Consider the following 21,890-nt stretch of genomic DNA (forward strand, 5'->3'; position numbering starts at 1 on the left):
CCCCCCGGCAGCTGGCGGTGCTGGGGCGGGGGCAGCGCTGGCTGGAGCTGGGCTGGGAGCCGGGGGGGGGCAGCGGGGACCCCCCCCCGCGGGTCTGCACCCTGCAGGTGAGGGGGGGGGGACACGGGGGGGGGGACACGGGGACGGGGGGGGGGCAGGAATGGGGGGGGGGGGGACATGGGACGGGGGGGGGGACACGGGGGGGGGGACACGGGGACGGGGGGGGGAAATGGGGGTTGGGGGGGGGACGACATGGGGATGGGGGGGGACACGGGGGGGGGGACACAGGGACGGGGGGGGGGAAATGGGGGCCGGGGGGGGGACATGGGACGGGGGGGGGGAAATGGGGGTTGGGGGGGGGGGGGACATGGGGGGCACGGGGGGGGGGGGACATGGGGGGGGGGGCAGGGATCCCCCCATGGGGGGGTGTCGCCACGGGGGTGTCCCCACGGGGGGGGTCTTGTCCCCATAGTGTGTCCCCATGGGCCCTGTCCCCATAGCCCTGTCCCCATGGGGTGTCCCCATAGCGGTGTCCCCATGGGGGGGTCCCCATAGCCCTGTCCCCATAGCGTGTCCCCATAGCGGTGTCCCCATAGCCCTCTCCCCATAGCCCTCTCCCCATAGCGGTGTCCCCATAGCCCTCTCCCCATAGCGTGTCCCCACGGGGGGGTCCTGTCCCCACGGGGGGGTGTCCTGTCCCCATAGCCCTGTCCCCATAGCGTGTCCCCATGGGGTGTCCCCATAGCGGTGTCCCCACGGGGTTGTCCTGTCCCCATAGCGTGTCCCCATAGCCCTGTCCCCATAGCGGTGTCCCCATAGCGTGTCCCCATAGTGGTGTCCCCATGGGGTGTCCCCATAGCCCTCTCCCCATAGCGTGTCCCCACACTGGGTCCTGTCCCCATAGCCCTCTCCCCATAGCGGTGTCCCCATAGCAGTGTCCCCATAGCGGTGTCCCCATAGCGTGTCCCCATAGTGGTGTCCCCATGGGGTGTCCCCATGGGGTGTCCCCATAGCCCTCTCCCCATAGCGTGTCCCCACGGGGGGTCCTGTCCCCATAGCCCTCTCCCCATAGCGGTGTCCCCATAGCAGTGTCCCCATAGCGGTGTCCCCATAGCCCTCTCCCCATAGCGTGTCCCCATGGGCCCTCTCCCCATAGCCCTCTCCCCATAGCCCTCTCCCCATAGCGTGTCCCCATGGGCCCTCTCCCCATAGCCCTCTCCCCATAGCCCTCTCCCCATAGCGTGTCCCCATAGCCCTCTCCCCATAGCGTGTCCCCATGGGCCCTGTCCCCATAGCCCTGTCCCCATAGCCCTCTCCCCATAGCGTGTCCCCATAGCCCTGTCCCCATAGCCCTCTCCCCATAGCCCTGTCCCCATAGCCCTCTCCCCATAGCGTGTCCCCATGGGCCCTGTCCCCATAGCCCTGTCCCCATAGCCCTCTCCCCATAGCCCTCTCCCCATAGCGTGTCCCCATAGCGTGTCCCCATAGCCCTGTCCCCATAGCCCTCTCCCCATAGCCCTGTCCCCATAGCCCTCTCCCCATAGCCCTCTCCCCATAGCGGTGTCCCCATAGCCCTCTCCCCATAGCCCTCTCCCCATAGCGGTGTCCCCATAGCCCTCTCCCCATAGCCCTCTCCCCATAGCCCTCTCCCCATAGCGTGTCCCCATAGCCCTGTCCCCATAGCCCTGTCCCCATAGCCCTCTCCCCATAGCCCTGTCCCCATAGCCCTCTCCCCATAGCGTGTCCCCATGGGCCCTGTCCCCATAGCCCTCTCCCCATAGCGTGTCCCCATAGCCCTGTCCCCATAGCCCTCTCCCCATAGCCCTCTCCCCATAGCCCTCTCCCCATGGCGTGTCCCCATGGGCCCTGTCCCCATAGCCCTCTCCCCATGGCGTGTCCCCATGGGCCCTGTCCCCATAGCCCTCTCCCCATGGCGTGTCCCCGCGGGGGGTCCCGTCCCCAGCCCCTGTCCCCGTGTCCCCGCAGGTGGAGGGGCTGGCGGGGGGCGCGGGGGGGTGCGCGGGGGGGCCGGTGGCCAGCCGGGAGGTGGCCGTGCCCCCCTTCGCCCAGCGCCTGGCCGGCCTGAGCCCCTCCTGCGCCTACCGGGGCCGCGTGCGCTGCGGGCCCCCCCACCCCGCCCCATGGAGCCCCTGGGCGCCCATGGCCACCAGCGAGGGCGGTGAGCGGCCGGGGGGGTCTGTGGGGCTGGGGGGGTCTATGGGGCCAGGGGGTCTATGGGGCTGAGGGGGTCTATGGGGGAGTCCATGGGGCTGGGGGAGTCCATGGGGCTGGGGGGGTCTATGGGGCTGGGGGTTCTATGGGGCCGGGGGGGTCTATGGGGCCGGGGGGGTCTATGGGGCTGGGGGGGATCCAGGGGGCTGGGGGGGTCTATGGGGCTGGGGGGGTCTATGGGGCTGAGGGGGTCTATGGGGGAGTCCATGGGGCTGGGGGAGTCCATGGGGCCAGGGGGATCCACGGGGCCGGGGGGGGTCTATGGGGCTGGGGGGGATCCAGGGGCCTGGGGGGTCTATGGGGCTGGGGGGTCTATGGGGCTGGGGGGTTTATGGGGGAGTCTATGGGGCCAGGGGCTCTATGGGGCCGGGGGGTCTATGGGGCTGGGGGGTCTATGGGGCTGGGGGGGATCCATGGGGCTGGGGGGGTCTATGGGGCTGGGGGGGATCCATGGGGCTGGGGGTCCATGGGGCTGGGGGGTCTATGGGGCTGGGGGGGATCCCGTGGGGCTGGGGGGGTCTATGGGGCCGGGGGGATCCATGGGGCTGGGGGGGTCTATGGGGCCGGGGGGTCTATGGGGCTGGGGGGGATTCCGTGGGGCCGGGGGGGTCTATGGGGCTGGGGGGGATCCAGGGGGCTGGGGGGTCTATGGGGCTGGGGGTCTATGGGGCTGGGGGGGATCCATGGGGCTGGGGGGGTCTATGGGGCTGGGGGGGATCCAGGGGGCTGGGGGGTCTATGGGGCTGGGGGGTCTATGGGGCTGGGGGGGATCCATGGGGCTGGGGGGGTCTATGGGGCTGGGGGGTCTATGGGGCTGGGGGGGTCTATGGGGGAGTCCATGGGGCTGGGGGGCGTCTATGGGGCCAGGGGGTCTATGGGGCTGGGGGGATCCAGGGGCCTGGGGGGTCTATGGGGCTGGGGGGGTCTATGGGGCCGGGGGGATCCAGGGGGCTGGGGGGTCTATGGGGCTGGGGGGTTTATGGGGCCGGGGGGGTCTATGGGGCCGGGGGGTCTATGGGGCTGGGGGGGGATCCAGGGGCCTGGGGGGGATCCAGGGGCCTGGGGGGTCTATGGGGCTGGGGGGGATTCCGTGGGGTTGGGGGTCCCTATGGGGCTGGGGAGCCCTATGGTGATGGGGGGGGATCCATGGGGATGGGGGGGTCTATGGGGCTGGGGGGTCTATGGGGCTGGGGGGGTCTATGGGGCTGGGGGGGATCCAGGGGCCTGGGGGGTCTATGGGGCTGGGGGGTTTATGGGGCTGGGGGGTCTATGGGGCTGGGGGGGATCCAGGGGCCTGGGGGGTTTATGGGGCTGGGGGGTCTATGGGGCCGGGGGGGTCTATGGGGCTGGGGGGTCTATGGGGGAGTCCATGGGGCTGGGGGGTCCATGGGACCAGGGGGATCCAGGGGCCTGGGGGGTCTATGGGGCTGGGGGGTCTATGGGGCTGGGGGGGTCTATGGGGGAGTCCATGGGGCTGGGGGGGTCTATGGGGCCGGGGGGTCTATGGGGCTGGGGGGGTCTATGGGGCTGGGGGTCCATGGGGCTGGGGGGGATCCCGTGGGGCTGGGGGGGATCCCGTGGGGCTGGGGGGGTCTATGGGGCCGGGGGGATCCATGGGGCTGGGGGGGTCTATGGGGCCGGGGGGATCCAGGGGCCTGGGGGGGTCTATGGGGCTGGGGGGGTCTATGGGGCTGGGGGGGTCTATGGGGGAGTCCATGGGGCTGGGGGAGTCCATGGGGCCAGGGGGATCCATGGGGCCGGGGGGGGTCTATGGGGCTGGGGGGGATCCAGGGGCCTGGGGGGTCTATGGGGCTGGGGGGTTTATGGGGCTGAGGGGTCTATGGGGCTGGGGGTCCATGGGGCCGGGGCTCAATGGGGCTGGGGGGCATCCAGGGGGCTGGGGGGTAATGGGGGAGTCCATGGGGCCGGGGGGTCTATGGGGCCGGGGGGTCTATGGGGCTGGGGGGTCTATGGGGCTGGGGGGGATTCCGTGGGGTTGGGGGTCCCCATGGGGCTGGGGAGCCCTATGGTGATGGGGGGGATCCATGGGGATGGGGGGGTCTATGGGGCTGGGGGGATCCAGGGGGTTGGGGAGGATCCATGGGGCTGGGGGTCTATGGGTCTGGGGGGGTCTATGGGGCTGGGGGGCCTATGGGGCCGGGGGTCTATGGGGCTGGGTGGTCTATGGGGCTGGGGGGGATCCAGGGGCCTGGGGGATGCATGGGGCTGGGGGGGTCTATGGGGCTGGGGGTCCATGGGGCCGGGGGGGGTCTGTGGGGCTGGGGGGGTCTATGGGGCCGGGGGGGATCCAGGGGCCTGAGGGGTCTATGGGGCTGGGGGGTTTATGGGGCTGGGGGCATCTATGGGGCCGGGGGGATCCAGGGGGCTGGGGGTCTATGGGGCTGGGGGGGATCCAGGGGGCTGGGGGGTTTATGGGGCTGGGGGTCTATGGGGCTGCGGGGGATCCAGGGGCCTGGGGGGTCTATGGGGCTGGGGGGGTCTATGGGGGAGTCCATGGGGCCGGGGGGGGTCTGTGGGGCCGGGGGGGGTCTGTGGGGCTGGGGGGGTCTATGGGGCTGGGGGGGATCCATGGGGCTGGGGGGGTCTATGGGGCTGGGGGGGATCCAGGGGCCTGGGGGGTTTATGGGGCTGGGGGGTCTATGGGGCCGGGGGGGTCTATGGGGCCAGGGGGATCCATGGGGCCGGGGGGGTCTATGGGGCCAGGGGGATCCATGGGGCTGGAGGGTCTATGGGGCTGGGGGGGTCTATGGGGCTGGGGGGGATCCATGGGGCTGGGGGGGTCTATGGGGCTGGGGGGGATCCAGGGGCCTGGGGGGTTTATGGGGCTGGGGGGTCTATGGGGCCGGGGGGGTCTATGGGGCCAGGGGGATCCATGGGGCCGGGGGGGTCTATGGGGCCAGGGGGATCCATGGGGCTGGAGGGTCTATGGGGCTGGGGGGGTCTATGGGGCTGGGGGGATCCAGGGGGTTGGGGAGGGTCCAGGGGGCTGGGGGTCTATGGGGCTGGGGGGGATCCATGGGGCCGGGGGGGTCTATGGGGCTGGGGGGTTTATGGGGCCGGGGGGGTCTATGGGGACGGGGGGATCCAGGGGGCTGGGGGTCTATGGGGCTGGGGGATCCAGGGGCCTGGGGGGTCTATGGAGCTGGGGGGGGTCTATGGAGCTGGGGGGGGTCTATGGGGCTGGGGGGGCCTATGGGGCTGGGGGGGATCCAGGGGGCTGGGGGGGTCTATGGAGCTGGGGGGGGTCTATGGAGCTGGGGGGGGTCTATGGGGCTGGGGGGGCCTATGGGGCTGGGGGGGATCCAGGGGGCTGGGGGGTCTATGGGGCTGGGGGGTCTATGGGGGAGTCCATGGGGCTGGGGGGGTCTATGGGGCTGGGGGGCCTATGGGGCCGGGGGCCTATGGGGCCGGGGGTCTATGGGGCTGGGGGGTCTATGGGGCTGGGGGGATCCATGGGGCTGGGGGGTCTATGGGGCTGGGGGCGTCTATGGGGCTGGGGGGCCTATGGGGCCGGGGGTCTATGGGGCTGGGGGGTCTATGGGGCTGGGGAGTCTATGGGGCTGGGGGGATCTATGGGGGAGCCCATGGGGCTGGGGGGGGTCTATGGGGCCAGGGGGTCTATGGGGCTGGGGGGTCTATGGGGCTGGGGGGGGTCGATGGGGCCAGGGGGTCTATGGGGCTGGGGGGGGTCTATGGGGCCGGGGGTGTCTATGGGGCTGGGGTGTCTATGGGGCTGGGGGGGTCTATGGGGGAGTCCATGGGGCTGGGGGGGTCTATGGGGCCGGGGGGTCTATGGGGCTGGGGGGGGATCCAGGGGCCTGGGGGGTCTATGGGGCTGGGGGGGTCTATGGGAGAGTCCATGGGGCTGGGGGGGGGTCTATGGGGCTGGGGGGGTCTATGGGGCTGGGGGGGATCCATGGGGCCGGGGGGTCTATGGGGCTGGGGGGGATCCAGGGGCCTGGGGGGGATCTATGGGGCTGGGGGGGATTCCGTGGGGCTGGGGGTCCCTATGGGGCTGGGGATGTGGGGCTGGGGGGGTCTATGGGGCTGGGGGTCCCTATGGGGCTGGGGATGTGGGGCTGGGGGTTCACCTGGGGCTGGGGGGGCTCCGTGGGGCTGGAGGTCCCTATGGGGCTGGGGATGTGGGGCTGGGGGGGCTCCGTGGGGCTGGGGGTCCCTATGGGGCTGGGGATGTGGGGCTGGGGGTTCACCTGGGGCTGGGGGTCCCTATGGGGCTGGGGATGGGGGGCTGGGGGGGCTCCGTGGGGCTGGGGGTCCCTATGGGGCTGGGGATGTGGGGCTGGAAGTTCACCTGGGACTGGGGGTCCCTATGGGGCTGGGGATCCCTATGGGGCTGGGGATGTGGGGCTGGGGGTTCACCTGGGGCTGGGGGTCTCCATGGGGCTGGGGGTCCCTATGGGGCTGGGGATGTGGGGCTGGGGGTTCACCTGGGGCTGGGGGTCCCTATGGGGCTGGGGGTCCCTATGGGGCTGGGGATGTGGGGCTGGGGGTTCACCTGGGGCTGGGGGTCCCTATGGGGCTGGGGGTCCCTATGGGGCTGGGGATGTGGGGCTGGGGGTTCACCTGGGGCTGGGGGTCTCCGTGGGGCTGGGGATCCCTATGGGGCTGGGGATGTGGGGCTGGGGGTTCACCTGGGGCTGGGGGTCCCTATGGGGCTGGGGGTCCCTATGGGGCTGGGGATGTGGGGCTGGGGGTTCACCTGGGGCTGGGGGTCCCTATGGGGCTGGGGGTCCCTATGGGGCTGGGGATGTGGGGCTGGGGGTCTCCATGGGGCTGGGGGTCTCCATGGGGCTGGGGGTCCCTATGGGGCTGGGGATCTCCGTGGGGCTGGGGGTCCCTATGGGGCTGGGGATGTGGGGCTGGGGATGTGGGGCTGGGGGTCTCCGTGGGGCTGGGGGTCTATGGGGCTGGGGGTCCCTATGGGTCTGTTGGGGGGGGGGGGGGGAATCCCTTGGGGCGGGGGGGGGTTGGGAGAGCTGCCCGTGTGGGTCCCGTGGGGCTGGATGCGTGGCTCCTATGGGGCTGGCCCCACTGATCCCCCCCCCCCCCCCCCTTTGCTTCCAGCGCCGGGGGCCCCCCCCGAGAACGTGTCGGCGGCGCGGGAGGGGGCCTGGGCCCGCGTGCGCTGGGCCCCCCCCCGGGGCCCCCTCAATGGGGTGCTGCGGGGCTACCGGGTGGGCTACCGCCGGGCCCGCGACCCCGAGGTGAGACCCACGGCGCGCCCCACACCGCGCCCCCCCCTTGCACCCCCCCGCTGCGCCCCGTTGCCTGACGTCGTGCCCCACGGCGCCCCGCTGAGCCCCACTGCGCCCCCGTTGCGCCCCGCTGCGGGACATTCTGCCCCACGGCGCCCCGCTGAGCCCCACGCTGTGCCCCACGGCGCCCCACTGCACCCCTCCGCTGCGCCCCGTGCGCCCCCATTGCGCCCCACTGCGGGACATTCTGCCCCACGGCGCCCCGCTGAGCCCCATTGCGCCCCCGTTGCACCCCACTGCAGGATGTTCTGCCCCATGGCGCCCCGCTGAGCCCCATTGCGCCCCCGTTGCACCCCGCTGCGGGACATTCTGCCCCACGGCGCCCCGCTGAGCCCCATTGCGCCCCCGTTGCGCCCCACTGCGGGACATTCTGCCCCACGGCGCCCCACTGAGCCCCATTGCGCCCCCGTTGCACCCCGCTGCGGGACATTCTGCCCCACGGCGCCCCGCTGAGCCCCACGCTGTGCCCCACAGCGCCCCACTGCACCCCTCCACTGCGCCCCACACACCCCCATTGCGCCCCACTGCGGGACATTCTGCCCCACGGCGCCCCACTGAGCCCCATTGCGCCCCCGTTGCGCCCCGCTGCGGGACGTTCTGCCCCACGGCGCCCCACTGAGCCCCATTGCGCCCCGCTGCGGGACGTTCTGCCCCACGGTGCCCCACTGAGCCCCATTGCGCCCCCATTGCGCCCCGCTGTGGGACATTCTGCCCCACGGCGCCCCACTGAGCCCTATTGCGCCCCCGTTGCACCCCGCTGTGGGACATTCTGCCCCACGGCGCCCCACTGCGCCCCACTGCACCCCTCCACTGCGCCCCATTGCGCCCCCGTTGCGCCCCACTGCGGGACATTCTGCCCCACGGCGCCCCGCTGAGCCCCATTGCGCCCCCATTGCTCCCTGCTATGTGACATTGTGCCCCACGGCGCCCCATTGAGCCCCCATTGCGCCCCGCTGCGGGACATTCTGCCCCACGGCGCCCCACTGAGCCCCATTGCGCCCCCATTGCGCCCCACTGCGGGACATTCTGCCCCACGGCGCCCCGCTGAGCCCCATTGCGCCCCCGTTGCGCCCCGCTGCGGGACATTCTGCCCCACGGCGCCCCACTGAGCCCCACTGCACCCCTCCACTGCGCCCCACACACCCCCATTGCGCCCCACTGCATGACATTCTGCCCCACGGCGCCCCACTGAGCCCCATTGCGCCCCCATTGCACCCCGCTGCAGGACATTCTGCCCCACGGCGCCCCACTGAGCCCCATTGCGCCCCCGTTGCGCCCCGCTGCGGGACATTCTGCCCCACGGCGCCCCACTGAGCCCCATTGCACCCCCGTTGTGCCCCGCTGCGGGACGTTCTGCCCCACGGCGCCCCACTGAGCCCCACGCTGTGCCCCACGGCGCCCCACTGCACCCCTCCACTGCGCCCCGTGCACCCCCATTGCACCCCGCTGCGGGACATTCTGCCCCACGGCGCCCCACTGAGCCCCCTTGCGCCCCCATTGCGCCCCACTGCATGACATTCTGCCCCACGGCGCCCCGCTGAGCCCCATTGCGCCCCCGTTGCGCCCCGCTGCGGGACGTTCTGCCCCACGGCGCCCCGCTGAGCCCCACGCTGTGCCCCACAGCGCCCCACTGCACCCCTCCGCTGCGCCCCACGCACCCCCATTGCGCCCCACTGCATGACATTCTGCCCCACGGCGCCCCACTGAGCCCCATTGCGCCCCCGTTGCGCCCCGCTGCGGGACGTTCTGCCCCACGGCGCCCCACTGAGCCCCATTGCGCCCCCATTGCGCCCCGCTGCGGGACATTCTGCCCCACGGCGCCCCACTGAGCCCCATTGCACCCCTCCACTGCGCCCCACGCACCCCCATTGCACCCCACTGCGGGACATTCTGCCCCACGGCGCCCCACTGAGCCCCATTGCGCCCCCATTGCACCCCACTGCGGGACATTCTGCCCCACGGCGCCCCACTGAGCCCCATTGCACCCCCGTTGCGCCCCACTGCGTGACATTGTGCCCCACGGCGCCCCACTGAGCCCCATTGCGCCCCCATTGCGCCCCACTGCATGATATTGTGCCCCACGGTGCCCCACTGAGCCCCACGCTGTGCCCCACGGCGCCCCGCTGCACCCCCCCCCGTTGCGCCCCATGCACCCCCATTGCACCCCACTGCGGGACATTCTGCCCCACGGCGCCCCACTGAGCCCCATTGCGCCCCCGTTGCGCCCCGCTGCAGGACATTCTGCCCCACGGCGCCCCACTGAGCCCCACTGCACCCCTCCACTGCGCCCCACACACCCCCATTGCGCCCCACTGCATGACATTCTGCCCCACGGCGCCCCACTGAGCCCCATTGCGCCCCCATTGCACCCCGCTGCAGGACATTCTGCCCCACGGCGCCCCACTGAGCCCCATTGCACCCCCGTTGCGCCCCGCTGCGGGACGTTCTGCCCCACGGCGCCCCACTGAGCCCCACGCTGTGCCCCACGGCGCCCCACTGCACCCCTCCACTGCGCCCCATGCACCCCCATTGCACCCCACTGCGGGACATTCTGCCCCACGGCGCCCCGCTGAGCCCCATTGCGCCCCCGTTGCGCCCCGCTGCGGGACGTTCTGCCCCACGGCGCCCCACTGAGCCCCACGCTGTGCCCCACGGCGCCCCACTGCACCCCTCCGCTGCGCCCCGTGCACCCCCATTGCACCCCGCTGCGGGACATTCTGCCCCACGGCGCCCCACTGAGCCCCATTGCGCCCCCATTGCGCCCCACTGCACCCCTCCACTGCGCCCCATTGCGCCCCCGTTGCGCCCCACTGCATGACATTGTGCCCCACGGCGCCCCACTGAGCCCCATTGCGCCCCCATTGCGCCCCGCTGCGGGACATTCTGCCCCACGGCGCCCCACTGAGCCCCACGCTGTGCCCCACTGCGCCCCGCTGCACCCCTCCACTGCGCCCCACGCACACCCATTGCGCCCCACTGCGGGACATTCTGCCCCACGGCGCCCCACTGAGCCCCATTGCGCCCCCGTTGCGCCCCACTGCGTGACATTGTGCCCCACGGCGCCCCACTGAGCCCCACGCTGTGCCCCACAGCGCCCCACTGCACCCCTCCACTGCGCCCCACACACCCCCATTGCGCCCCACTGCATGACATTCTGCCCCACGGCGCCCCGCTGAGCCCCCTTGCGCCCCCATTGCGCCCCACTGCATGACATTCTGCCCCACGGCGCCCCGCTGAGCCCCATTGCGCCCCCGTTGCGCCCCGCTGCGGGACGTTCTGCCCCACGGCGCCCCGCTGAGCCCCACGCTGTGCCCCACAGCGCCCCACTGCACCCCTCCGCTGCGCCCCACGCACCCCCATTGCGCCCCACTGCATGACATTCTGCCCCACGGCGCCCCGCTGAGCCCCATTGCGCCCCCGTTGCGCCCCGCTGCGGGACATTCTGCCCCACGGCGCCCCACTGAGCCCCATTGCGCCCCGCTGCGGGACGTTCTGCCCCACGGTGCCCCACTGAGCCCCATTGCGCCCCCATTGCGCCCCGCTGTGGGACATTCTGCCCCACGGCGCCCCACTGAGCCCTATTGCGCCCCCGTTGCACCCCGCTGTGGGACATTCTGCCCCACGGCGCCCCACTGCGCCCCACTGCACCCCTCCACTGCGCCCCATTGCGCCCCCGTTGCGCCCCACTGCGGGACATTCTGCCCCACGGCGCCCCGCTGAGCCCCATTGCGCCCCCATTGCTCCCTGCTATGTGACATTGTGCCCCACGGCGCCCCATTGAGCCCCCATTGCGCCCCGCTGCGGGACATTCTGCCCCACGGCGCCCCACTGCGCCCCACTGCACCCCTCCACGGCACCCCACGCACCCCCATTGCACCCCACTGCATGACATTGCGCCCCACGGCGCCCCACTGAGCCCCACGCTGTGCCCCACTGCGCCCCACTGCACCCCTCCGCTGCGCCCCGTGCACCCCCATTGCGCCCCGCTGCAGGACATTCTGCCCCATGGCGCCCCACTGAGCCCCATTGCGCCCCCATTGCGCCCCGCTACGGGACGTTCTGCCCCACGGCGCCCCGCTGAGCCCCACGCTGTGCCCCACAGCGCCCCACTGCACCCCTCCGCTGCGCCCCACACACCCCCATTGCGCCCCGCTGCGGGACATTCTGCCCCACGGCGCCCCACTGCACCCCTCCGCTGTGCCCCGTGCACCCCCATTGCGCCCCACTGCGGGACATTCTGCCCCACGGCGCCCCACTGCGCCCCACTGCACCCTTCCACTGCGCCCCACGCACCCCCATTGCAGCCCACTGCGGGACATTCTGCCCCACGGCGCCCCACTGAGCCCCATTGCGCCCCCATTGCGCCCCTCTGCGGGACGTTCTGCCCCACGGCGCCCCACTGAGCCCCACGCTGTGCCCCACGGCGCCCCACTGCACCCCTCCGCTGCGCCCCACGCACCCTCGTTGCACCCCGCTGCGGGACATTCTGCCCCACGGCGCCCCGCTGAGCCCCATTGCGCCCCCGTTGCGCCCCACTGCGGGACGTTCTGCCCCACGGCGCCCCACTGAGCCCCATTGCGCCCCGCTGCGGGACATTCTGCCCCACGGCGCCCCACTGAGCCCCATTGCACCCCCATTGCGCCCTGCTGCGTGACATTCTGCCCCACGGCGCCCCACTGCGCCCCACTGCACCCTTCCACTGCGCCCCACGCACCCCCATTGCAACCCACTGCGGGACATTCTGCCCCACGGCGCCCCACTGAGCCCCACACTGCACCCCCCCTGCGCCCCATTGCATGCCATTGTGCCCCACAGCGCCCCATGGCACCCCGCTGAGCCCCACACTGCGCCCCATTGCATGCCATTGTGCCCCACAGCGCCCCGCTGTGCCCCATGGCGCCCCACTGAGCCCCACGCTGCGCCCCATTGCATGCCATTGTGCCCCACAGCGCCCTGCTGCGCCCCACACTGCCCCCCATGGCACCCCCGTCGCATGCCATTGTGCCCCACTGAGCCCCACGGCGCCCCACACTGTGCCCCACGCCAGCCCCATTGCACGCCGTCGTGCCCCACGGCGCCCCCCCCCCCCCCATTTTTCCCCTATTTCCCCCCATTGCCCCCTAACTTCTCCCCCTATTTCCCCCCCCCCCGCCCCACATCGCCCCACATCGCCCCCCATGTCCCCCCCAGGCGGTGCTGGATGTGGGGCTGGCGCAGGAGGCGCGGCTGGAGCTGGGGGGGCAGAGCCTGTGGGTCCGGGTGGCCCCATACACGGCGGGGGGGGACGGGCCCTGGAGCCCCCCCGTGCTGCTGCGTGAGTCACCGTCACCCCACTGTCACCCCCCGTCACCCCACTGTCACCCCCCCGTCACCCCACTGTCACCCCACTGTCACCCCGTGTCACCCCGTGTCACCCCCCGTCACCCTGTGTCACTGTCACCCCCCTGTCACCCCCCGTCACCGTCACCCTGTCACCCCACTGTCACCCCCCCGTCACCATCACCCCCCTGTCACCCCACTGTCACCCCCCCGTCACCGTCACCCCACTGTCACCCCCCCGTCACCCCACTGTCACCTCGTGTCACCGTCACCCCACTGTCACCCCCCGTCACCGTCACCCTGTCACCCCACTGTCACCCCCCCGTCACCCCACTGTCACCCCGTGTCACCCCCCGTCACCCCACTGTCACCCCACTGTCACCCCCCCGTCACCGTCACCCTGTCACCCCACTGTCACCCCACTGTCACCCCCCTGTCACCCCACTGTCACCCCACTGTCACCCCGTGTCACCGTCACCCCACTGTCACCCCCCCGTCACTGTCACCCCGTGTCACCGTCACCCTGTCACCCCACTGTCACCCCACTGTCACCCCCCTGTCACCCCACTGTCACCCCACTGTCACCCCATGTCACCGCCACCCCACTGTCGCCCCCCGTCACCCCACTGTCACCCCACTGTCACCCCGTGTCACCGTCACCCCGTGTCACCGTCACCCCACTGTCACCCCCCGTCACCCCCCGTCACCCCACTGTCACCCCACTGTCACCCCACTGTCACCCCCGTCACCGTCACCCCGTCACCCCACTGTCAGCCCCCCGTCACTGTCACCTCTGTCACCGTCACCCCGTGTCACCATCACCCCCTGTCACCCGTGTCACTGTCACCCCGTGTCACCATCACCCCACTGTCACCCCACTGTCACCCCGTCACTGTCACCCCATGTCACCGTCACCCCACTGTCACCCCACTGTCACCCCATCACTGTCACCTCTGTCACTGTCACCCCGTGTCACCGTCACCCCCTGTCACCCCACTGTCACCCCCCCGTCACTGTCGCCCCGTGTCACCCGTGTCACTGTCACCCCCCCATCACCGTCACCCCCCGTCACCCGTGTCACTGTCACCCCACTGTCACCCCCCGTCACCATCACCCGTGTCACCGTCACCCCCCTGTCCCCGTCACCCCCGTCACTGTCCCCGTGTCCCTGTCACCCCCCATGTCCTTGTCACCTGTGTCCCTGTCACCCCGTGTCCCTGTCACCCCCCGTCACCCCCCCGTCACTGTCACCCCATCACTGTCACCCCCCGTCCCTGTCACCTGTGTCCCTGTCACCCCCCGTCACCCCGTCGCTGTCACCCCTGTCCCCGTCCCCCCCCGTGTCCCCCTGACGTCCCCGATGTCCCCACAGCCCCCGAGGCACCGCTGGAGTCGCAGCCGGGTGAGGAGCCTGCGGGGAACTGGGAGGGACTGGGATGGACTGGGATGGGATGGGATGGGGAGGGGGATGGACTGGGATGAACTGGGATGGGATGGGATGGGGAGGGGGATGGACTGGGATGAACTGGGATGGACTGGGATGGGATGGGGATGGACTGGGAGGGACTGGGATGGACTGGGATGGGATGGAGTGGGATGGGAAGGACTGGGATGGACTGGGATGGAGTGGGATGGGATAGGATGGGGTGGGAAGGACTGGGATGGGATGGGATGGATGGGGATGGACTGGGATGAACTGGGATGGGATGGGGTGGGATGGGGTGGGACGGGATGGGATGGACTGGGATGGGATGGGATGGGATGGGATGGATGGGGATGAACTGGGATGAACTGGGATGGACTGGGATGGGATGGGATGAACTGGGATGGGATGGGATGGGATGGGATGAACTGGGATGGGATGGGATGGGATGGGATGAACTGGGATGGGATGGGATGGGATGGGGATGGACTGGGATGGAATGGGATGAACTGGGATGGGATGGGATGGGGTGGGATGGGATGGGATGGGGTGGGATGGACTGGGATGGACTGGGATGGACTGGGATGGGGTGGGATGGGGTGGGACGGGACGGGGCCGAGGAGGGGCCGTGCGGTGGCCGGTGGCCGTCCCCGCTGACGTCCCGGCGTGTCCCCGTGTCCCCCGTGGCGGTGGCAGCGGCGTCGCGGGCGCCGGGGCCCTGGCGGGGGTGGTGGCTGGCGCTGGTGGCCCTGGGGCTACTGGGGGGGCTGGCGCTGGCCACGGGGCTGCTGCTGGCCCGGCGCCGCCGCAAGGAGACGCGCTTCGGGTGAGGGCCCTGTCACCCCCCCTGTCACCCCCCTGTCACCCCCCCCAGCACGGTGTCACCCTCGTCACCGTGTCACCTCCCAGCGTGGAGTTACCCCCCCCCGTCCCCATGTCACCCCCCCACCGCGGTGTCCCCCCGTGTCCCCCCCGGCCGCGGTGTCCCCCCACGTCACCCCCTGTCCCCATGTCACCCCCCCCCTCCAAGGTGTCCCCCCGTGTCCCCCCCGGTCGCGGTGTCCCCCCACGTCACCCCCTGTCCCCATGTCACCCCCCCACCGCGGTGTCCCCCCGTGTCCCCCCCGGTCGCGGTGTCCCCCCATGTCACCCCCCGTCCCCATGTCCCCCCCCCACCGTGGTGTCCCCCCGTGTCCCCCCCGGTCGCGGTGTCCCCCCATGTCACCCCCTGTCCCCGTGTCCCCCCCCCACCGTGGTGTCCCCCCGTGTCCCCCCCGGTCGCGGTGTCCCCCCATGTCACCCCCTGTCCCCGTGTCCCCCCCCACCGCCGTGTCCCCCCATGTCCCCCCATCCCCGTGTCCCCCCCCGGTCGCGGTGTCCCCCCACGTCACCCCGTGTCCCCCCTGCCGCCGTGTCCCCCCCAGTCGCGGTGTCCACCCACCCACGTCACCCCCCGTCCCCATGTCACCCCCCCCTCCAAGGTGTCCCCCCGTGTCCCCCCCGGTCGCAGTGTCCCCCCACATCACCCCCCGTCCCCATGTCCCCCCCACCGCCGTGTCCCCCCGTGTCCCCCCCCGGTCGCGGTGTCCCCCCACGTCACCCCCTGTCCCCATGTCCCCCCCCCACCGCGGTGTCCCCCCGTGTCCCCCCCGGTCGTGGTGTCCCCCCATGTCACCCCCTGTCCCCATGTCACCCCCCCGCCATGGTGTCCCCCCGTGTCCCCCCCGGTCGCGGTGTCCCCCCATGTCACCCCCCTGTCCCCACGTCACCCCCCGCCATGGTGTCCCCCCATGTCACCCCCTGTCCCCATGTCCCCCTCCCACCACGGTGTCCCCCCGTGTCCCCCCCCGGTCGCGGTGTCCCCCCATGTCACCCCCTGTCCCCACGTCACCCCCCGCCATGGTGTCCCCCCATGTCACCCCCTGTCCCCATGTCCCCCCCCACCGCCGTGTCCCCCCATGTCACCCCCCCTGTCCCCACGTCCCCCCCACCGCCGTGTCCCCCCGTGTCCCCCCCGGTCGCGGTGTCCCCCCATGTCACCCCCTGTCCCCATGTCCCCCCCACCGCCGTGTCCCCCCATGTCACCCCCTGTCCCCATGTCCCCCCCGCCGCCGTGTCCCTCCACGTCCCCCCATCCCCGTGTCCCCCCCATCCCGGTGTCCCCCCGCGTGTGTGTGTCCCCCCCCCGCCCCCCGTGGCGGTGTCCCCCCGGGGTGTCACCGCTGTCCCCCCGGCAGAGGGGCCTTCTCTCCCCGGGGGGAGCCGGCCGTGCAGTTCCGCGTGCGCAGCTCCTATGGCCGCCGCAGCGCCGAGGCCACCCGTGAGTGTCACCCGGCCCCCCCCGGCCCCATGGCCCCCCATGTCCCCATGTCCCCAATCCCCATGTCCCCCCCTGTCCCCCCCATGCCCCACATCCCCTTGTCCCCCTGTCCCCACGTCCCCTGAATGATGGCCCCATGGCCCCCGTCCCCACGTCCCCCCCTGTCCCCATGGCCCCCAGCCCCTTTTCCCCCCAGCCCCATGTCCCCATGTCCCCCCCGGCCCCCTAAATGATGTCCCCGTGTCCCCATGTCCCCCCCGTCCCCCTGTCCCCCTGAATGATGGCCCCATGTCCCCCATCCCCATGTCCCCATGAATGATGTCCCCCTGTCCCCATGTCCCCCCCATCCCCATGTCCCCCCATGTCCCCCTGAATGATGTCCCCATGTCCCCATGTCCCCCCCTGTCCCCATATCCCCCAGCCCCTTGTCCCCCCAGCCCCATGTCCCCATGTCCCCCCCTCCCCATCTCCCCCGTTCCCATGTCCCCCTGAATGATGTCCCCGTGTCCCCAATCCCCATGTCCCCCCATGTCCCCCCCGTCCCCATGTCCCCACGTCCCCCGAACGATGTCCCCATGTCCCCCATCCCCATGTCCCCCCCTGTCCCCCCCGTGCCCCACATCCCCCTGTCCCCATGTCCCCATGTCCCCTGAATGATGTCCCCATGTCCCCCATCCCCATGTCCCCCCCTGTCCCCCCCGTGCCCCACATCCCCCTGTCCCCCTGTCCCCATGTCCCCACGTCCCCCGAACGATGTCCCCATGTCCCCCATCCCCATGTCCCCCCATGTCCCCCCCATGCCCCACATCCCCCTGTCCCCCTGAATGATGTCCCCATGTCCCCATGGCCCCCCCTGTCCCCATGTCCCCCTGAATGATGTCCCCATGTCCCCAATCCCCATGTCCCCCTGTCCCCATGTCCCCCCGAACGATGTCCCCATGTCCCCCCCTGTCCCCATGTCCCCCCATGTCCCCCCCATGCCCCACATCCCCTTGTCCCCCTGTCCCCATGTCCCCATGTCCCCTGAATGATGTCCCCATGTCCCCCATCCCCATGTCCCCCCCGTCCCCAAGGCCCCCAGCCCCTTTTCCCCCCAGCCCCATGTCCCCATGTCCCCCCCGGCCCCCTAAATGATGTCCCCATGTCCCCCTGTCCCCATGTCCCCCTGAATGATGTCCCCATGTCCCCAATCCCCATGTCCCCCCCGTCCCCATGTCCCCCCATGTCCCCATGTCCCCCCGAACGATGTCCCCATGTCCCCAATCCCCATGTCCCCCCATGTCCCCCCCATGCCCCACATCCCCCTGTCCCCCTGTCCCCACATCCCCCCGAACGCTGTCCCCATGTCCCCCATCCCCATCTCCCCCCGGCCCCATGTCCCCCCCATCCCCCGCTGTCCCCGGGGGGGGCGGTGGCTCGGGGGGGGGGGGGGTGGGCTGCCAGCGGTGTGTGTGTCCCCGTGTCCCCCCCCCCCCCCCCGGCGTGTCGCCGTGTCCCCCCCCCGCAGTGAACAGCCTGGGCATCAGCGAGGAGCTGAAGGAGAAGCTGCGGGACGTCATGGTGGACCGGCACCGCGTGGCCCTGGGCAAGACCCTGGGCGAAGGTGGGGGGGTTGGGGGGGGTGTCCCCATCCTGTCCCCCCCCTCCACGGTGTCATCGTCCCCAAACCACCCCCCACCCCCCCCCCAAAAAAGGCGAGTTCGGCTCCGTCATGGAGGGACACCTCAACCAGGGCAACGGCGTCCTCAAAGTGGCCGTCAAGACCATGAAGAGTGAGTGCCACCGTGTGTCCCCCCCCCGGGACACCGCCGTGGGGGTGTCCCCCCCCCGGTGACAGCCGTGTGTGTGTGTGTGTGTGTCCCCCAAGTCGCCATCTGCAGCCGGGGGGAGCTGGAGGATTTCCTGGGGGAGGCCGTTTGCATGAAGGACTTCGACCACCCCAACGTCATGAAGCTCATCGGTGAGGGGACGCGGCTGGGGACACCCCCGGGGACACCCCTGGGGACACTGGGGACACCCCTGGGGACACCCCTGGGGACACTGGGGACACTGGGGACATCCCTGGGGATGGGGGACACTGGGGACACCCCCAGGACAGGGGACACCAGGGACAGCCCCAGGACAGGGGACACTTGGGGACACTGGGGACACCCCTGGGGACACCAGGGACACCGGGGACGTGCCTGGGGACGGGGGACACCCCTGGGGACACCCCTGGGGACACCGGGGATGCCCCTGGGGATGGGGGACACTGGGGACACCCCCAGGACAGGGGACACCGGGGACACCCCTGGGGACACCAGGGACACCGGGGACACCCCTGGGGACGGGGGACACCGGGGACCCCCCTGGGGATGGGGGACACTGGGGACACCCCCAGGACAGGGGACACCGGGGACTCCCATGGGACAGGGGACACTGGGGACTCCCATGGGGACAGGGGACACCAGGGACCCCCCTGGGGATGGGGGACACTGGGGACACCCCTGGGGACACCAGGGACCCCCGTGGGGACAGGGGCCACCCGGGACCCCCCCGTGGGGACATGGGGCTGTCGGGACCCCCCTCCCCCCAACTCCAATGGGCTTCGGGATGTGGCACCCCCCCCACATAGGGGTCTGCCCCCCACCTTGGGGGCCGCCCCCCAGACGAGCGCCTGCCCCCCATATTGGGGTGCCCCCCCCCCCCCATTTAGGGTGTGGGGCGGTTGGGGGGCGCTGTGGGGCTGACCCCCGGGCTGTGGGGCGGCTGGGGGGCGGTTGGGGGTTGCCGTGGGGCTGACCCCCGCGCTGTGGGGCGGTTGCGGGGCGCTGTGGGGCTGACCCCCGGGCTGTGGGGCGGCAGGGGGGCGGTTGGGGGTTGCCGTGGGGCGGCTGTGGGGCGGTTGGGGGGCGCTGTGGGGCTGACCCCCGGGCTGTGGGGCGGCAGTGGGGCGGTTGGGGGGCGCTGTGGGGCTGACCCCCGGGCTGTGGGGCGGCTGGGGGGCGGTTGGGGGGCGCTGTGGGGCTGACCCCCGGGCTGTGGGGCGGCAGTGGGGCAGTTGGGGGTTGCCGTGGGGCGGCTGTGGGGCGGTTGGGGGGCGCTGGGGGGCTGACCCCCGGGCTGTGGGGCAGCAGTGGGGCGGTTGGGGGGCGCTGTGGGGCTGACCCCCAGGCTGCGGGTCCGTTGGGGGGCGCTGTGGGGCTGACCCCCGGGCTGTGGGGCGGCTGGGGGGCGGTTGGGGGGCGCTGGGGGGCTGACCCCCGGGCTGTGGGGCGGCTGGGGGGCGGTTGGGGGGCGCTGTGGGGCTGACCCCCGGGCTGCGGGGCGGTTGGGGGGCGCTGTGGGGCTGACCCCCGGGCTGTGGGGCGGCAGTGGGGCGGCTGGGAGTTGCCGTGGGGCTGACCCCCGGGCTGGGGGGCGGCAGTGGGGCAGCTGGGGGGCGTTGTGGGGCTGACCCCCGGGCTGGGGGGCGGCAGTGGGGCAGCTGGGGGGCGCTGTGGGGCTGACCCCCGGGCTGGGGGGCGGCTGTGGGGCGGTTGGGGGGCGCTGTGGGGCTGACCCCCGGGCTGTGGGGCGGCAGTGGGGCGGTTGGGGGGCGCTGGGGGGCTGACCCCCGGGCTGTGGGGCAGCAGTGGGGCGGTTGGGGGGCGCTGTGGGGCTGACCCCCAGGCTGCGGGTCCGTTGGGGGGCGCTGTGGGGCTGACCCCCGGGCTGTGGGGCGGCTGGGGGGCGGTTGGGGGGCGCTGGGGGGCTGACCCCCGGGCTGTGGGGCGGCTGGGGGGCGGTTGGGGGGCGCTGTGGGGCTGACCCCCGGGCTGCGGGGCGGTTGGGGGGCGCTGTGGGGCTGACCCCCGGGCTGTGGGGCGGCAGTGGGGCGGCTGGGAGTTGCCGTGGGGCTGACCCCCGGGCTGGGGGGCGGCAGTGGGGCAGCTGGGGGGCGCTGTGGGGCTGACCCCCGGGCTGGGGGGCGGCAGTGGGGCAGCTGGGGGGCGCTGTGGGGCTGACCCCCGGGCTGGGGGGCGGCTGTGGGGCGGTTGGGGGGCGCTGTGGGGCTGACCCCCGGGCTGTGGGGCGGCAGGGGGGCGGTTGGGGGGCGCTGTGGGGCTGACCCCCGGGCTGGGGGGCGGCAGGGGGGCAGCTGGGGGGCGCTGTGGGGCTGACCCCCGGGCTGTGGGGCGGCAGGGGGGCGGTTGGGGGGCGCTGTGGGGCTGACCCCCGGGCTGGGGGGCGGCAGGGGGGCAGCTGGGGGGCGCTGTGGGGCTGACCCCCGGGCTGGGGGGCGGCAGTGGGGCAGCTGGGGGGCGCTGTGGGGCTGACCCCCGGGCTGGGGGGCGGCTGTGGGGCGGTTGGGGGGCGCTGTGGGGCTGACCCCCGGGCTGTGGGGCGGCAGTGGGGCGGTTGGGGGGCGCTGTGGGGCTGACCCCCGGGCTGGGGGGCGGCAGGGGGGCAGCTGGGGGGCGCTGTGGGGCTGACCCCCGGGCTGTGGGGCGGCTGTGGGGCGGTTGGGGGGCGCTGTGGGGCTGACCCCCGGGCTGGGGGGCGGCAGGGGGGCAGCTGGGGGGCGCTGTGGGGCTGACCCCCGGGCTGGGGGGCGGCTGTGGGGCGGTTGGGGGGCGCTGTGGGGCTGACCCCCGGGCTGTGGGGCGGCAGGGGGGCGGTTGGGGGTTGCCGTGGGGCTGACCCCCGGGCTGTGGGGCGGCAGTGGGGCGGTTGGGGGGCGCTGTGGGGCTGACCCCCGGGCTGTGGGGCGGCAGGGGGGCGGTTGGGGGGCGCTGTGGGGCTGACCCCCGGGCAGTGGGGCGGTTGGGGGGCGCTGTGGGGCTGACCCCCGGGCTGTGGGGCGGCAGTGGGGCGGTTGGGGGGCGCTGTGGGGCTGACCCCCGGGCAGGGGGGCGGTTGGGGGGCGCTGTGGGGCTGACCCCCGGGCAGGGGTCTGCCTGCAGAGCTGGGGGGCTGAGGGGCTGCCCGCCCCCGTCGTCATCCTGCCCTACATGAAACACGGCGACCTCCACAGCTTCCTGCTCTGCTCCCGCTTGGGGGGCAGCCCCGTGGTCAGCGGGGGGGGCCGGGGGGGGGCCGGGGGTCTGAGGGGGCCGGGGGGGGGCCGGGAGGGGGGGGTTCAGGGGGGTCTGGGGGGCCGGGAGGGGCCGGGAGGGGGGGATTCGTGGGGGTCTGGGGGGGTGATGTGGGGCTGGGGGGGGGTCAGAGGGGGATGGGGGGGTCTGGGGGGGTCCGGGGGGGTCCGGGGGGAGGATTCGTGGGGGTCTGGGGGGGTCAGGGGGGATGGGGGGGGTCTGGGGGGCCGGGAAGGGGGGAT

At 73.2% G+C, this 21,890-nt stretch overlaps 1 protein-coding gene across 1 annotated transcript; it reads left to right on the plus strand.

Moving 5' to 3' along the window:
* Window positions 1–6: 6 nt before the first annotated feature.
* Window positions 7–21,655, plus strand: LOC141737435 (tyrosine-protein kinase receptor UFO-like; the record flags this gene model as incomplete). The annotated part of the gene is made up of 11 exons (XM_074572128.1): window positions 7–107; window positions 1,987–2,179; window positions 7,339–7,478; window positions 12,720–12,843; window positions 14,221–14,250; window positions 14,968–15,097; window positions 16,509–16,591; window positions 18,099–18,194; window positions 18,286–18,363; window positions 18,459–18,551; window positions 21,503–21,655. Coding segments are annotated over exons 2-11 (946 nt in total), but the record flags the coding sequence as incomplete, so codon positions are not given.
* Between the last annotated feature and the right edge of the window lie 235 nt (window positions 21,656–21,890).

Source organism: Larus michahellis, unplaced genomic scaffold (assembly GCF_964199755.1).
Source record: "Larus michahellis unplaced genomic scaffold, bLarMic1.1 SCAFFOLD_539, whole genome shotgun sequence".
Lineage (NCBI taxonomy): Eukaryota > Metazoa > Chordata > Aves > Charadriiformes > Laridae > Larus > Larus michahellis.